General features: G+C 47.2%; 1 protein-coding gene across 1 annotated transcript; it reads left to right on the top strand.

Moving 5' to 3' along the window:
* Positions 1-6,529: 6,529 nt before the first annotated feature.
* LRRN4 (leucine rich repeat neuronal 4) lies at positions 6,530-13,615 on the top strand. Its single transcript, XM_068186108.1, has 4 exons — positions 6,530-7,271; positions 8,438-8,642; positions 9,721-9,858; positions 10,963-13,615. The coding sequence occupies exons 1-4, from the start codon at positions 6,593-6,595 to the stop codon at positions 12,365-12,367; spliced, it is 2,427 nt and encodes an 808-aa protein (XP_068042209.1). The 5' UTR covers positions 6,530-6,592; the 3' UTR covers positions 12,368-13,615.
* Positions 13,616-16,540: the final 2,925 nt, after the last annotated feature.

The following is a 16,540-nucleotide window of genomic DNA, read 5'->3' on the forward strand; positions in this document are numbered from 1 at the left end:
TCATGTGAGGATCTGAAAAGCCTGTAGAAATTATTTTACATGTGTGCAAATGCAAAGAGTGATGCTCAGAGGGCTGGGGCCCCTCTGCTCTGGAGACAGGCTGAGAGAGATGGGGGTGTTCAGCCTGGAGAAGAGAAGGCTCTGGGGAGAGCTTAGAGCCCTTGGAAGGGCTATGAGAGAGCTGGAGAGGGGACTTTTGCCAAGGGCACACAGTGGTAGGACAAGGGGGAATGGCTTCCCACTGACAGAGGGCAGGGCTGGATGGGATACTGGGGAGAAATTCTTCCCTGTGAGTGCGGTAAGGCCTTGGCACAGGTTTCCCAGAGGAGCTGTGGATGTCTCTGAGGAGCCAGATCTGAAGCCAGCAGCTCTGCCTGCTGGAAGGAGCCACACACATCCACCAAAGTGAATGAAATTTGATACTACCCTGTAAAGCAAGGACAGAGAGAAACAGTGCGAATTCATGAAACTACTGGACAAACCAAAACTGGTTTCACATATCTAAAGAAATACAGTGGACAGGTGTTGTCATATCATAAAGGGATGCTGCAGAAATCACAGCATAAATTCATAAACATCACTGGAAACTGAGAGCCCTTGATTTTCATGCCATGTGCTCTGCTTTCCCCCAGCTCCTGTCAATGGGCTTCAGTGGAATCACTCCCAGTTTGTGCAGTTTAAACTACGGCTCAACACTTTGCAAAAAGAAAAAATGACAGCCTGCTTCCAAGCCCTCTGTTCCTCCCTCTCGTCAGCACTTTTTATACAGGCTGAGGGACCATCCAGTTTTCCTTCAGAAGAGAACTTACTCACTTGTCACCTGCTTGACACAAGCCAAGTATTTTTCTCACATTGTGAGATCCACCCAAGTCCAAACACTGGCCATATTTAAAGCCTGCCTAAGGGTGCCATGGGAGAGCTAAATGCTCATATTAGTGCCAGCACCTCTTCCATAGACAGCTGCCTTCTAGATCAGTCTCCACTTAGGCTTTGCAGTGAGGATCCTGACCATGCCTGCATGGAACCCCTCATTTGACAACGAGCAATGCCAGACTCCTGTGGATTGCTCCCTGGGAAGCACAGCCCATGCTTGCCTCTCTCACAGCAGAGCTTGTCCCAGAGTGCTGCATGGAGGCCCTGCAGTTGCCACTTGCCTACGTGACCTGAGCACAGGAATGCAGAGACAGGGGAAATCTGAGCATAGCTCTCATTAGCAGAGTGTGGCTCATTTCATTGCTAAACAAGCACGTTCACTTGCAGTTCAAGCTGTCTCTGCTGGGATTTCAGAGAAACTAGCAAATATTTCCATTTTCTTTCCTGCCCCTCCTTCAATCTTACCCAATGTGTCACTGCCTTTCAACTAAATCCTTCACTGCTGCTTTGCAGGGAGGAGTTCTGCCAGCTCATCCCGGCTGGCTGTAAGGCCTGTCCTTTGCCATTTTAGGTTTAAGAGGGTGATCCCCCTACTGATGCCCTCTCTCTGTATTTCCTTAGGTCATTCAGCTGTATCTTTTCCTTGCCCCACTCACTTTGCAAGGCTTTTTCACCACAGGTGGGGAATAGGTGGGAAAGGAAACTCTTCATCTAGCTGCTTTGAGTGCTGCATGTGACTGCAGCTCCTCTTCCTACAAAGAGGAGAGGTTTCAGTGGTAAGACTCCTTCCTCGAGAGGTTGGAGTGGGAAGGCAGGACCCAGGGCATTCCTGCACTTCCAAATTCCAGGCTGGATATGGTGGGCAGCACCTGGAAGGAGGCCTGCCCCAGCCTGCTCTGCCTGACACCTGCACCAGCCACAGCTTGGAGTCATCTTTCATCCCCCCAATGTCACCCAGCACATCCCACCAGGCTCCGGACATTCCCTCAATGCACGTGGACTTCCACACCCTCCCTAATTTGTGCAATAACCTGATCACTTTTGGCTCTCATGAGCTCATCACACCTATTTATACACAGGGTTAAGACCAAGGGCTCAGTGGGCTGTAGAAACGTTATTAATTGCACAGTGCCAGATGTGGGAGAGGTTTCCCAGAATGAGTGAAAGCAGGACAGGGGCGTCTGCCCTGAAGTTTTGCAATACAGAGATGAAATCCTGGACAGGAATGTTATTAGATGAAAACAAACTTTCAGGAAACTTACACCTCAGCTCAGCTGCAGCCCATTCTGTACACGGTGCTTAATTAAACCCAAGCCAGGTCAGGGTAAAGCCCTGCCTATGTCAGATGGATCCTGCTGCTCTTACATCAAATTCCATAGGGGATTTCACCACTGCCTTCAGCCTAGGTTAGGAGACACACACACACCGTCGTTTTCTGAAACCTCAGGTTAAATAATCCTGTTCTTCCATTCTCTCCCCTTTCTCTGTAGGAAAATGTCTTGCTTGTGCTTGCTCTGTGGACAGACCTGTGAAACAGTTATTTTGTTGGCTTTAAATCCATTCTCCAGATTTTTTTTTCAGGATATTTTCATTTTTAACCATCACTTGGATCACGGCCAGTAAGAAACATTCACCTCTTAAACTTTACAGCCTGGTACCATCCTCACCTTCTCCTACTCTGCTTATCTTGGTGTCACTAAGGAATGCAGGGCTCAGCCCGAGAATTCCTGCGGGCAGAGGGGCTTTGTGCAGCCGTGAATCGCCCCCGGGGAGGGGGGCGTCTGCTTCAGCTCTCTTTGCATCACCCGTGTGAAAATGCTGACAGGAACGCCTGCCTTTGCTAACCGCTCCCTCAGGTTGTCACCGAAACTCTCAGAAAAGCGGAAAAAAGAATAAAAGGCGACATGAGAACAAGCCAAAGTGAACCACAAAGGAGAAATCTCTGCCTGCTGTTAGCAGATATTTCAAAGAAACTTGTGAACGAGGACTGCTCCCTGCCCTGGGAAACCTCCACCAGTACCTGGGCAGCTGCACCATAGCACCATAGCACCATAGCATGTATGCACCATAGCATGTATGTAGGATGTAGCACCATAGCAGAAATATTTCAGATTATGAGAGTTTGCAGCTAAGCAAAGAGCTGGGAAAATACAATACCTGCCACAAAATCTGGCCAACCAAAAAAAAAGTAGAAACAAAAATGGAAAATAAAAATAACCAAAGCTCATTTTCCAAGGGTGCTCTGCCTCTTGCAACAGGTTCTCTGTATCACTCAGAAATCAAGGGACTCTGGGCAAAGAAAACCTCCACCTCCCTTCCACCTTCACCAAAACGAGCAGCCGTTTTCCCAGTCTGACAGTCTGCTCAACTCAGTCTCCAAAATGAAGTCAGTAAGGATGAACTCATTAAAATTAAGGCAGCTTTTGGCTCACCGAGTTTCCTGGAGTATTTTTGTAAGATATTAAAATCAATAAGACAACCAATAATCCTAAAATAAGCAATGAAAATTCACTTGTGTTTGAGCTAAGGGCAGCAAACACAAGTATTTAATAGTCCAGGACAAAGCCAGGCCACATCCCTGCTCCTCGGCTTCCCAAAGAGCAGCACCGCAGCCGGCAGCTCTGCGAAGCCAGAGGGAAGCCAGGGGTTCCACCGGCCTGTCTGGAGCTGGGCTTTCTTCCTCTTATACCAAATTCTTCAGATTTTTGTAACCTGCTCCACTTTGCCCTTTGAACCGCAGCGAGTGCAGAGCTCTGGAAGTACCTGCGGGCGCGCACGTGCCGGGCTCCGCTGCCCCGCTCCGCCTGCGCCACCAGGGTCAATGGTGGGATTAGCCCCTCATTTAGGAAACCATCTGTCTTGCCCTAGAGCCATTCCGCAGGGGAACAACGTGTGCACCTCGCCTAGCCTCCAAGGGAACGGCAATGGCTCCAGAGAGTCCTACTGGAAGCCCCTATCTCTGTTCTGTGGATGTTCTGGTGTTTATCAAGGCTCTCTCCCCACGCACATAATGACCCACACGGTCAATAGATAAGGTCTGCCTAATGTGTACTTGCAGACTCAACGTTTCTGGGCAAGCAAGACCTTTATCTGCACTTTAGCACCGAAGTTTACAGGTCGGTGCTGCCTTCATGTCAGGAATCTGTTTTGTTGCCCCGATAAAGGAAAAGCACTGACGACTGTTCTCCTTGGAAATTTTAACAATTAGTTGTCCTACAGTAGCAACAGAACAACCAGCCTTTTGCTTTCACTTTAGAATAATCTCCATCAACTCATCCCTTTCTAGGATCGTTTCCCTGACTTTATTCTCCGCTCCCGACCTAATTATTATTTGAATTGTGGGAATGCTGAAAAACCCAGCTCGGGGCAGGTCCCTCGGTGGGAGATGGTTTATGTTGTCAGTTTTACTTATCCAGCAAAGGATGAGAGAAGTAGCAGGAAGAAAATTCTCCCAAGCCATGTGGTACACAGATGCAGAACAGAGAACACAACCCACGCACAGCGGGACCAGGAGAGGCCTCCCAAAGGCTGTCACATGGGGAGTAAGATGCCCTACGCCCTCTCCATCGGCAGAGAGAATTCTTTCTCTGCGGGAGGAGCAGGTGGAAGTTTCACTTCTGACGTATCCCTAAGGGCCTCCTTAGAAAAGTAATTTGTCCTGCGTGAACTTTTGCAGGATTTACTCCCCAAGAGCAAGAGTCTTAGAAATTTAAACACTTGAAGCCCCTTATTGGCGCCTAAAGAGAGACCAAAGCTCATGTCAGCAGGCAGAGCCTCAGCTTTACATCATCCTGACCTGCCAACAAAGGAACACAACAATTCCTCTCCCTCCCCCCGTCGGTGGAAGACGTGAGAGTTGGGACTATTGACACTGATCTTTTCCCTTTACCCCCCTTTGCTTAGACAAAGACAGACAGGAGCAGCCCTGCCTGAGTGTTGGGAAATAAGAGCCCTCCCTCCCTCCCACCCACCTCCTGCTAGGGCCAAGGGAGCGGGGAAAGCTGCCCGGAGCCGCCCCTCTCAAAGCTGGATGCGGAGGAGCGAGCCTGGAACAAACCTCGCCTGAGTTTGTGGGCAGAGCCGGGAGCAAGGAAAGCTGGGAACAGAAGAGAGGCAGTTCACGCTGCCGTCTGAGTCACCCCAAGCGTATAAAAGCAAGGCCGAGCAGTCGGAGCCACTCCGAGTGGAGGCACGAGGCACCCGGACTTTTGGACAGGTACGTGCAAGCGGATGCGGTTTAGAGGCAAGGATTAAGATTAAATCTAAGATTGGAAAACAGCAGCCCAATTCCTCCCATCCTCTCCCTGCCAATGTGCTGCGGAGCAGGAGATCCAGCGGCTTCGGGGACCGGGAAGCCCTGAGGCTGCTTGGATCTTGTACGGTTCGGTCTGACGAAAAGGACACAGGCAAACACAACACATTATTTTGGTGGTCCGTATATACTATTTTGTTGGTCCCTACTTCAAACCTGGGATGGCAGCAAAGGATAACGGTCTGGGCAAGACCTGGCATCATTCAGGGAACAGCAAGGAGCAATTAAACTTTGGAATAAGTCTGAGATATTTCATAATACGTGGGGCTTCGGTTACCACCCTACACTGTAATATATTTCTGGACGAGGAATCATCATTTTGTTGCCGGGAAGCACAAAAGACAGCTCAACAAGAAAAGCACGAGTTTAGGGCTGGGGTTAATGCCTTCCTCTGACACACATTACCTGTGGGGACCTCGCACAAGTCACGAAGAACTTTTCTTTTTACAAAGACCGAAGCAGGGGTGGGAGGAGGAGGGGGGAGCACAGAGGGAGCTGTAACACTAAATAGCATGTTTCTTGGCGCTCAGACCTTTGGGGCCCCGATCCAGGAGTGTACTCAGTTTCTGACCACTTCCACTGAAATGTGGTTCGGGAGCTGCATTTTCAGTGCATCCTTTCCCAGCAGCTGGGCCGTGCAGCCTGTCTGTGGCTCTCAACTACCGCAGGGCCCAGCCCTGCCGCTGCCTGGCACACAGGCTGTGGGTATTGCCAGCTGCTCAGGAGCCCCAAGCCCCCTGTGGGGTTCCACTCGGACTGTCCTCAGAATAGGGCAGAACTGCCCTGGTAGAGCCCACACAAGTCCCTGGTTTTTCTGTTCCAACTTCTGCTAAGGAAAGGAAAGTCCTTCCTAACACAGGAAAGGCACTTTTACCTGCCCACTCCAACAGAACTCAGCCCAGTTTGGGGTCCTGGGCTTTAAAGTTTTGCAATTCTCCTCTGTCGTTGGATCCATTCATTTGCTTTACACCACCTCACAGAAACAGTCCCTTGCCACAGGCACATGGGACCCAGTTGTTTGGGCATCATCTCACTGGAAAACTCTTCCCACTGGCCTGGCACAACTGGACAGCAGGACAGCCTGCTGGGAATGAGGGTCCTGGTGTGGGATACAACGTGGTTCATGCTTCCTGCATGAACAACTGTAGGCACTCTTAGACTAAGACTGCATGATACTTCTGTCCCCAAAGATTCATGTTTACTTAGACTTAATTACAGAAGAGCTATTAATTATCACTTATCACTGTCTGGATATAATAGGAATGGGCTTATAAACTGTTTTTCTTTTAAATAGCTTTTAGATGACTGGAGGGATTTTAATTTAGTTCTAAATGTTGATGTTTTGTTTTCCCCTCCTGAAACAAAAAAATAAACAGATCTTGCAAACTGCAAGCACCTCTGAGAAGGATGTTGTCGCCCTTACTCATCCTCCCTCTGCTGCTGGGGACCACAGCACACAGCCCGGTGAACAGAGCAGCATCCAGGGATGTCACCACCTTTTTCCAGCTGGCTCAGGAGGACACTTGGGAGAATGTTAATCTCACCAGCATGTCCTGTGAGGATCAGAAGAACAAGACCTGGATCACCCTGCAGCTGACCAACAGCAGCCTGACAGCTTTCCCCGTCTGCCTTCCAGAGGCCCTGGAGACCTTGGATCTCAGCAATAACCTCTTGGAAGAGGTGAATGGCACAGAGATAGCAAACCTTCCACAGCTGCGTGTCCTCTCGCTGAGGCACAACCACCTCTGGTCAGTGAGGTGGGGATCTGAAGCCCTCAGCAGTCTCCTCAAGCTGGACTTGAGCTTTAATAAGCTGTCATCTGTGCCATCCTGCCACGGCTCTGCCCTGCCTAACCTGAGGTGGTTGTCCTTGGCTGGAAATCCGCTGATTGAAATCCAGCCACTGGCTTTTTCCTGCTACCCTCAGCTGCAGGTCTTGAACCTCTCTGCAACGCTGCTCGGGCAGGATGACAGCAGAGGAATTAGGGACTCTGCTTTTGCCATCAGCACAGATCCCAACGAGGCCATGAACAGGCCTGGAAACTCCATCAATGTGCTTGATCTGAGTGGGACCTTTTTTGAGAAAAGTAAGTTTCTGGGTTTCCTGCTGTAAACACAGGGCTTGGTCAGGCCGGGGGAGCAGAAGCCTTGCTGGGACGATTGCTCCCATCCTGGCTGAGCCTGGAGTGCAGAGGGAACACCCCACACTGAAAGCTGCAAACAGCTGGTCCAGGCGTGCAAGACACTCTCACACAAAGCAGCCTCCCAGAGGAAAGGCAGAGACCAAACACCATGAGACAGGACGATTTGTCCCAGTGTAGTCACCCACCTCCATCCTAATCTCACTGTCTGCTACTGACAGTCATCTCCCTGTCAGCCCCGGGATTAGTTTTGGGAAGCACAGAAGGAAATTAGTTTCTCTTTCCAGACAGGCTGTTGAAATCTTTCTTTGTCCCCACAGCTACAGTCAGCTTTTAGAGCCGCATTGAAGTAGCACAGAGAGAGGCTTTTTGTGCCATCCACAGCCGGCCAAATACTTCCGCTGAGGGGGGAGACAATCACTGCCCTGAGCAACCCACAGGAGGTTATTTTTTCCCTTTTGCCCTGCCAGCCTCAGTTTATACCTGAGGTGCTGAGACACACAGATGTGAGATGCCTTGCCCAGCTTCTTTCAGTCCGAGGCAGGGCCAGGGCCTCCTCAAGCTAGAGGCTTCACTTCAACTCACATTAAACAGCTGCACCACCAAATTTCCTCCATGAATTTGCCTAATCCCTCTTGTGGTAGTGAGTTACCCTATTGAGTCATGGGACAGAAAGGCCCTTTCGTACAAGACCTATTCTTTCAGTTTCATGCCTCTTGGCTCTTTTACCCGTGCTAGGAGAAATAAGTGATTTGCCTTTCTTGCACCAGTCAGGACCTTGTAGACCACTTTCCTGAACAGAGAAATCCTTGTTCATTTAATTTCATCCAGTAAGAAATTTATTCCATATCTCTTATCAGCTTCGTTGTCCTATTTTCCCCCCTTTTTCTCTGTCCTATGACAGTCTGACCTGCAGGGACTATAACAAAAATGCAGCTGCATGGGTGTTTACACACTGGTGTATTGATTTTTTTTTCTATTCCTTTCCCAAAGTGAATAGCTGCAGAAGGTGACAGATACTTTATATCTATGAATTCAAACCCTTTTTCTAGGCAGAAATCCACAGAAATGCTCTGTTCAGGCAGTAAGTGTAAATATTTTTTCTGTTTCAGTTCAACCAGAGTGGGCCAGAGATTTGGCCAACCTCAGATCACTTCACCTGACAAACATGCCATGGTTAAGAAGCCTCGACAGCGACATCTTCAAATCTCTGCCCGGTCTCCGAGAGCTGCACTGTCAGGACTCCCGTTCTCTGGGTTTCGTGCAGACAGAGATGTTTGACAGTGTTCCTCATCTGAGCTATCTCTCATTTGAGAAGTGAGTTGGGTTTTTTTTGTCCTTCCTCACATAATACTGCCTTTGCCTCACAGCGCTGTGGTGCCTGGGAGCTGACTTGAACAGTTTATCAGATTTAGGAAGGAGGTGTGGACTTGCTGTCTTTGCCATGTAAAATCTGTGATCTGGCCTGATAGAGCTGATACAGCCCAAAGAGGCAGCATGGGACTCCTAGCACAATTAATTGTTTGCTTGAGGTTGTATCCATTATGTTCCCACTCCTCTGCTTTATCTCCCTGTCCAAAGGATGAATTCACCCAGCGCTGTTTAGATCAGCACAGATCCACTGAACCCTGCTTGTGATAAAGATCAGGCTTCCAAGGGCAATATCCCATTAGAGGAGAAGCAGGTCACTGAGGGTTCCCTGCTCTGCAAGGATGAGTGCTGACAGGTCTCCAAAACCTGTATCTTAGAAGCGGACAAAAATCCTGTCCCTCCCACTTTTAGTGTGAGAGTTTAATATAGTTCTTTGTTCATCATTAGTGAAAGCAATGTTTTAGTTCTCATTCTAGGGGTAGCACCTCTTGGTATGTCACATACCTGAAATACTAAGAGGGACAAAAGTCCAAAAGTGATTTATCAAAATAAGAGCAGGTGAAGTGCACACAGAGCAGTCAGCAAAAGGAAAAAATCTGGAGAGCACTTCGAAACATTTTTATAATAGCGACCCAGATATAAGCATATCAGAAAACAAACACTAGAGCACTGGCTGTGCCTAGAAACCAGTTTCAGGAAAATAAACCCATACAAAGCAAAAATCCTACGTACTCCATCCCCCCTTGATTGCCCCACTGAATTTACACAGCACTTTCCAACACTTGCAGGAATACCAGTTAAAGTGCTAAAAATCATGCCCAAACTTTAAGGAATTAAAGTCCTAGAAAAAAGAGAGCATCTTCTGAGTGTGCAGGGTGGTGGGTTTAATAATCGGTTACTGCCAGGGGAACTGGGTATACTGCTTTGTGCCTTACACACACTAAGGGTAAGGGATACTAAGCACACTCTAGTCGTTGGAAGGTAGCTCAGTGTTTTTTTAATTATTGCATTTGTCTTCTTGTAGCTGTAACCTGAGTTCCTTTAATCCTTGGAACACCAATTCATCGGATGGCATCACCATCAACTTATACGGGAATCCTCTGCTGTGCAACTGCCAGCTCTCCTGGCTGCTGTTCAAGCCCAAGAAAGTTGTTCTGCAAAAGTAAGTGAGCTCAAGGAGATCAAGTAATGCTCTTCAGACACAGCTTCAGTATGCAAATTGTTTGGGGACCAGACATTCACCACCATTCACTAAGTTATTCAAATTCCTTGTGTGTTCTTCCCTTCCACAAGAGGTAGAAGTGCAAAATAATGTCCTTTTCAGGGACAAAGCATAAAGTGTTATTAGCTGTGGATTCTGCTTTAAGGTGGGAATATTTTCTTTCTGTTTTGGACCATATTTCACATATTTCCATATTAGCTGAAGATAGAAAATGAGCTGTCTTGATGTGCCAGCGCTGGGAGCAGAAACTGGAAAACTTTGGAAGATCTTTAACAAATTATTTTCCCCTCACCCTGCTACTTGCAAAGCTTACATCACCACCGGCAGTCAACAAAACCCCTTGTAAATAGCACCATTTCTCACCTATTGTTTTCATGCTCCCCTACAGTTTTACAGACTAATTACTGTAAGCTGCAGTTAAAAGAAATATTTGCATATAAATGGTTTCTCTTCCTTTTCAAAGGCCACCAAGAAGATTTGTCATCAAATCTCTCAGAGAGCAGGGAAGTAGATTGTTGAAATTAGACAGTTTTTCATTGGGATGGGTTTAGCAATTGCATTCTTTACCAAAACTTCAGTGTCTGAGTAAATAAAGAATTCGATCTTAGTCATTTAAAAGTCCCGCATCAGCCCACCTCCAGCTGCCTAAACCAGATGGATTAAGAATTCCAGGAATCCTGTTACAGCTCTCTGCATGTGTTCCCCTGTTACTGCTACATTAAAGTCTGACCCTTTAAGACAAGTTGAATCCCGATGCCCTTTGCTTAAGTTCACAGCCATTGTTGTACCAAAGGACACTTCCCCTCGGGCATGAGATATTCCTGCACCTTACAAAACCAAAAAGCCAGTTCCAGCTAAATTCCACAGTCAGTGCTGTGGAAAGCTGCCTGGACTCTTGTTAAGACAATCTAGCTTTGGTCTAGGTTTCACACTCTCACTAACATAAAGACGGTTTTGACAGCAGGTCACCAATTCCAATCCAATCAGCCTACAGAAACCTGTAATGTTCTTCTGGATCTTGACTATTCTGGTTTCCCTCTGCAGGGCTTGGGAGACTTTTTGCACATTCCAGGAAGATTTGGGCAGATCTTCAACATCTTTTTCACTGCTAGAGCTCTACAATAAATGCCAGTCAGAGAGCAATGTTACACAGCCCGATTCAAACACAGCCCTTCCTGATCGTTATGCTTTCAACTTCACCAGTGATGATGCCTCTGCTCTAGTAACAACAGACTCAGCTCTGCTGACCACAGATTTGACTCACACCAGCTCCCTAATCCAGAGGGATGTGGTGAGCACTGCAGAATCCAGCCCAGTGCTAACCAAAGACACCTATACCAGCTCACTAATCCAGAGGGATGTGGTGAACATGACAGTATCCAGTCCAACAGAGCCCATCCTGGCAAAGGCCAACAGTTCCTCCCACGAGGTGGAGGCAGTTTCGGAATCCACAAGCAGTTCCCCTTCCTTGGCATCTGTAACCTCCTTCCCGGTTTTTCTCCAAGAGCTCTTTGCTCAGTTCCCAGACCACAGCTCCACAAGTCCAACTGGAACAGACCAGCTACAGAGAGGGCTCAGAACAACTGACACAACATTCCCCCAGGAAGGGCCATTCAACCAGACCACCAGTGATTACTCCTCTGGAGGAACAGGAGTCCCCCACACCACCAACCACCACACTCACTCCTTTGCCACCCATGCCAGGGAAGGTGCCCCCCAAACGAGCCCCCCACAGCTGAACTCCACAAGGAGCAGTGCCCACTCAGAGCCTGCACCCACCACGCCATCACCGCATTACACCGATGACTATGACTACGAAGAACAACCAAAGGAGGAAACACCGGTGCAAACGGCCCAGGTCGCCTGTGACTACAATCCTTGCAGGCACCTACAGAAGCCATGCAGGGAACTCCAGAACATATCCCAGTGTTCGTGTCCTGGCACGTCAAGAGAAGATGAGATTCCAGACCCACCCAGGCTCAGAGAGGTGATTGAAATCACTGACAGCTCTGCACAGATACGCTGGTGCGCCCCATATTCAGTTGTTCACAGCTATGAGCTGATGCTTCGTGCCCAAGACAACGAGGACAGGCAGTTTGTCATGGACAACATCTACCCCACGGCCAGGCAGTACACTCTGTACAACCTGCTACCATTCACCACTTACCATATCTGTGTGACTGCCTCCAACAAAGCAGGGTCAAGCCAGACAACAGGCCAGGAAATTCCAGGTAATTCGTGCACCAGCTTTAAAACAAAACCCAGCTACAAGTATGTTTTTGCGGGTCTGTCTGCAGCAAGTGGACTCTTTCTCATTACCACAATTATTTTGTCTGTATGTCTGTGTAAGGCATGTAAAAAGCCTCAGAGTGAGCAGTATGGCACACACTTAGTCTCCTACAAGAACCCAGCATTTGATTATCCCTTAAAACTGCAAACCACTAATTAGGTCTGGGTGACTGTTCTACGCATTCAAAGTTCACTATCTCCATCACCTTGGTGTGTTTTTGTGAGACTCTGAAAGTGTCCTTCAGCAAAACCATGAACCATCAGATTCCATAACCCTGACATTTCTAACAGAGAGAAAATCACCAAAAAAAGGGAAAAACTAATAATGAAGGCAGTCAACCAGAAAAAAGTCTTTGGACTCCTGTTCCTGTGCTAAGCAGCAGCAAGCCTGGGCACTAACCTTGAAAAGTTGTTTTTGTAATCACCTACAAATAGAGTAGCATAAATTTCACACAGTGAGAGGCTGCCTGGCCAGCTGTCTGCTTCCAGTATCTCTCATGAACACAGTCAGATGAGAGCTGTAATCCAAGGTGCATTAAGCTTAGCAAGATGTACTCTGCTTTTATTCACAGAGCAAAGCTGGGGGTTCAATTTTGTAAAGGTATTACCCATAAAGAGAGTATAGCTGAAAGGAGTCAGTGACAAGGTGTTGTGCAGATGTAAGTAAATGCAGTAAATGCAGTGGATGTAGATGATCAACCTAACTTCAGTTCAGGGAAAAAAACCATGAAATTTAATTGTAGTCACAGATTGTGCAGGATCTTTAGGGCAGGGGTAAATGTTTTGTTCTGACTTTTTATGAGGTTGTCCACAGCTGAGCCTCCCAAGTGCTTCCCCAAAAACAAGCTCACAGGCAGTGGGGGGTTTGCAGTACAGCAGTGACCCACAGAAGGGGGGAGGGGAGCATGTTAACATTTGCTTCCCAGTGGATTTTAAGCAGAGAGGATGTTCTGTCCCAATCATCCATCCCATCTACAGATTTAGCAGCTGATGATTTACCTCATACAGAGGCAAAAAGCCAAGTAATGAAGCAATTTAATGTGTGTGCTGCTGAGGCTTGAAAAATCCAAATCCCCTGCACTAGCAGCAGACAGTTCTGCAGACGCCTTTCAAATGAACTCTTGGGTGCCCATTTCTGTACAATAATAGTAAGAAAGGCTGACAATCCCAACTTTGAGCTTGCCATTGGAATCCAAAGACGTGTCCCAGTCTGCTATTTCCCCATAGGCTTCAGTTCCAGGAGCTGCCTGTTCCTGCTGCTGTACAGACACAGTGCATGTTTTATGAACTCTGAGGGGAAGGTGCTGGAGTGTGTAAAAGAGTCTCTGTTGCAGTCTTTTGGGGTTTTTAATGCTTTCAGTATTACTGAAATAAAAGCCACAGAGCTATGTTCTGTTTTTTTGTTAAAGACATGGATCTTGGTGTTGTCTTTACCATCTACAATGTTTAGCCTGAGAAATTAGCTCCTTTTGTTGTTTTGGAATGAACTTTCAACATGTAGTAAAGAAATGTTTTTATGATGGTAGATTTGTGTTCTCTGATGTCCCAAGAGCTTTCATTTTGTATGTGGCAGAAGGAAGCTTGCTCCTTGTCGCCACTATAGGCTTGCAGTCCTTTCCTGGGAATTTGTCCTCTCCCCAGCACTGCACTGGGAATGACACCATCACTGGAGCGATGCAGATCTGCTATGTCTGTCCCAAGTTTGGCTGAGCCCCATGACTCAAACTCATAATAGAAGTGAAATGCAAATGAAGAAGACAGGATGGTGTGACCTTTCACTTTGAAAATCTCTTATTTTCCCATTCTGGTAGTTCAGAATTTTCTTTGTTTGGACCTAGGTTTTTATACTTATTTCTGGCCTGGCTTTTCCTGAATTTTCTCAAAGATTTAGTGAACCAGTACATATCATTGTCATTTGATGTGAGCAAGTGAGGCAAAGACTCATTATCCTAAACTGGGGCAGAGATCATACATTCCCTTGTGTTTGTACAGCATAGCTCTAGGAGACCTTGACTGGGGTGATTTGTTTTACCAGAAACAAAGCAAAATAAAAGATCTGTGAATAGCAATTTATACTGTCTCGAAGATTAGCTCCAGAGAAGGGTAAGAAAAAAAGATACTGCAATTGAAAATAAAGATTGCTGCAACTTAAATATGAGTTAGTCCAAAGCAAGGGGACATCATTTAAAATGAGATATTGGGAGGACATATCTCACTACCCTTTACCACACTGTAGCTCATAATGACTGAATTAGGAAGTTCATCACAATTGATTTCTCCAACCGGTTCTCACTCCAGCCTCTCCTGAATTTCACAGCCAAGGGAACATATTAGACCCTCCCATTCTTTTAAAGTGCCCTTTCTGGGAGCCACAATATACAAATATGCAAGTCCTGCTCCCACAATCCCCACTTGTTCCAACTTAAATAACCCAATTCCATCTGAGCTGATGAACCATTCTGAAGCACAGATGCCCAAGGCAGGGGCAGTGCCTCTCTCTTGCCCAGAAACACTCAACCCTTCCACAAGTGGCAAGTGGAATGTATGAGATGTAGCAGCAGGGTTAAAAACATGGGATTTGTATTTATCAACACCTATGAGAAGTATCAGTGCGTCAAAAGCAGAGCAGTTTTTTTTTGCTTGGTTGTTTTTTTTTTCTGCTACTACCAGTTTGTATTTTCACCACTATTCATTTTAGCATTTTAGCTCTCAGAGAGCTGCTCGGGACTGAGGCCATGAGGGGAGCAAAGCCACCCGGGGGCTGCACGGAAACTTTCCCAACAAAGCCATGTTAGGGAGCTGCCCAGCTTTGCTCCGCCGCCTTCTTCCTCCCCCTTTTCCTGATTGCACCCAACAGCAAATCCTATTTGTACCTCCAGCTTCAAAGACATCAGCCTTTGGCAGCATGACTGGAATACCCAAAAATCTCTGAAACAATTTTTAATAGCTATCAAAAGCCAACATATAAAAAAATATAACTAAAACTTCACTTACTGTTGCACAGTTCCACTTGTTCTGTTTCTCTGGGAGGAAGATTGCTTGGGGGAAGTGCAGAGAGCAATGAAATACAGTTTTTGAACAGCTTGTGTAGCTTTTTCTGTGTCTTTTCCTTCTCAGAAAAAAATCTTATCAAGATCCTTCTCCACTCACTTGTGTCTGCTTCCCAAAAACCAAGTCCAAGCAGAGTCCACAACAGCCAACGGTGCCTGTGGGTGCATGCCCTGGTTGTCAAGGCAGAAGTGCACAGTGCTTCATCTCTAACAGCACTTGCAAATCAGTTGCTGAGTCTCACAGACTCTCCCAGCAGAAACACTCTGGGAAACAGAGCTGATGCCCTCCATACAGGAAAAAAAAAGGCTCTTTAAGGGCCAGAACTCTTGCTGGCTATGAGGGAGCAGAGAGGGACACCTTGCTTTTGGTGCAACAAATGCCATTAGAAAAGGAGTTCCTGAGAGTCCTGTAAGCAGGCATGTGGGAAAGCCCAGAACAGCAGGACAAGGTGCTTCAGCCTGATCCATCTCAGCACCAGTAGGGATCCTACTTTTCAGAGTTGTCCCAGGCCAGAGGAGTGACAGGCATTAAATGGGCCAGCTGGGAGGTGATGCAGCCCAAGGCAGGGAGCTCACACCACATCCCAGGCTCCATCAGCCTCTTCATGGCAGGATGCACAAGTTCAACCACAATGCTCCCTCAGCAAGCACTGCCCTGGAACAGCCATACGCCTCCCCAGACATCTCTGGAACAGCACGTTTGTGTGCAGTTACAAACGAGGATGCCTCTGAGGGCTCAGGATGTTGCTTGCCAAGAAGCCTCTGATTCGTTCTTTACCTGTGAAATACAGAGATATATCACAGGTGAGAACACGTTTCATATTTGCGGAAACACATTCATAAAAGAACATGTTTAAACTCAGGGGCTTTTTCTTTTCATCAACTCTCCAAAGGATGCAGAGCTCGTTCTGAAAAGGACAATCCGTTAATCCCAACCTCTCTAAAAAGTAATCAAGCAGCATTACAAATTAACACTCTTCTGAAATACATCCAGGAGGCAATGCCTCGCAGCAAGGCCAGTGCTCTGCTGGCATCTAGAGGGAGAGGGGGGAATCATCTCCCCAGGTTTTCCCACAAAGAAATACTCATTCTTTCATCTAAGAGCTTCAGCCCTGCAGACCAAGGGTCACTGACTTATACTACCCGTGTGCTCCTGTGTCCTCACCTACTCCTGTGTGAAGGGAAAGAAGTATTGAGAATTAACAGCAGCAACAGTCCCAGACCCACAAACTTATTCAGCTGCTTGTCTGTCCCTGCCTCGAATTCCTTTTGCAGCCTTATGA

Source organism: Anomalospiza imberbis, chromosome 3, assembly GCF_031753505.1.
Source record: "Anomalospiza imberbis isolate Cuckoo-Finch-1a 21T00152 chromosome 3, ASM3175350v1, whole genome shotgun sequence".
Classification (NCBI taxonomy): domain Eukaryota; kingdom Metazoa; phylum Chordata; class Aves; order Passeriformes; family Viduidae; genus Anomalospiza; species Anomalospiza imberbis.

What these genes read in the sequence shown, in the direction of transcription:
- LRRN4 (XM_068186108.1), top strand. Translation starts at nt 6,593, where the DNA reads ATGTTGTCGCCCTTACTCATCCTCCCTCTGCTGCTGGGGACCACAGCA. An exon ending in TGGGACCTTTTTTGAGAAAA is followed by an intron (nt 7,272 to 8,437) that starts GTAAGTTTCTGG and finishes TTTCTGTTTCAG; the next exon opens with TTCAACCAGAGTGGGCCAGA. An exon ending in AAGAAAGTTGTTCTGCAAAA is followed by an intron (nt 9,859 to 10,962) that starts GTAAGTGAGCTC and finishes TTCCCTCTGCAG; the next exon opens with GGCTTGGGAGACTTTTTGCA.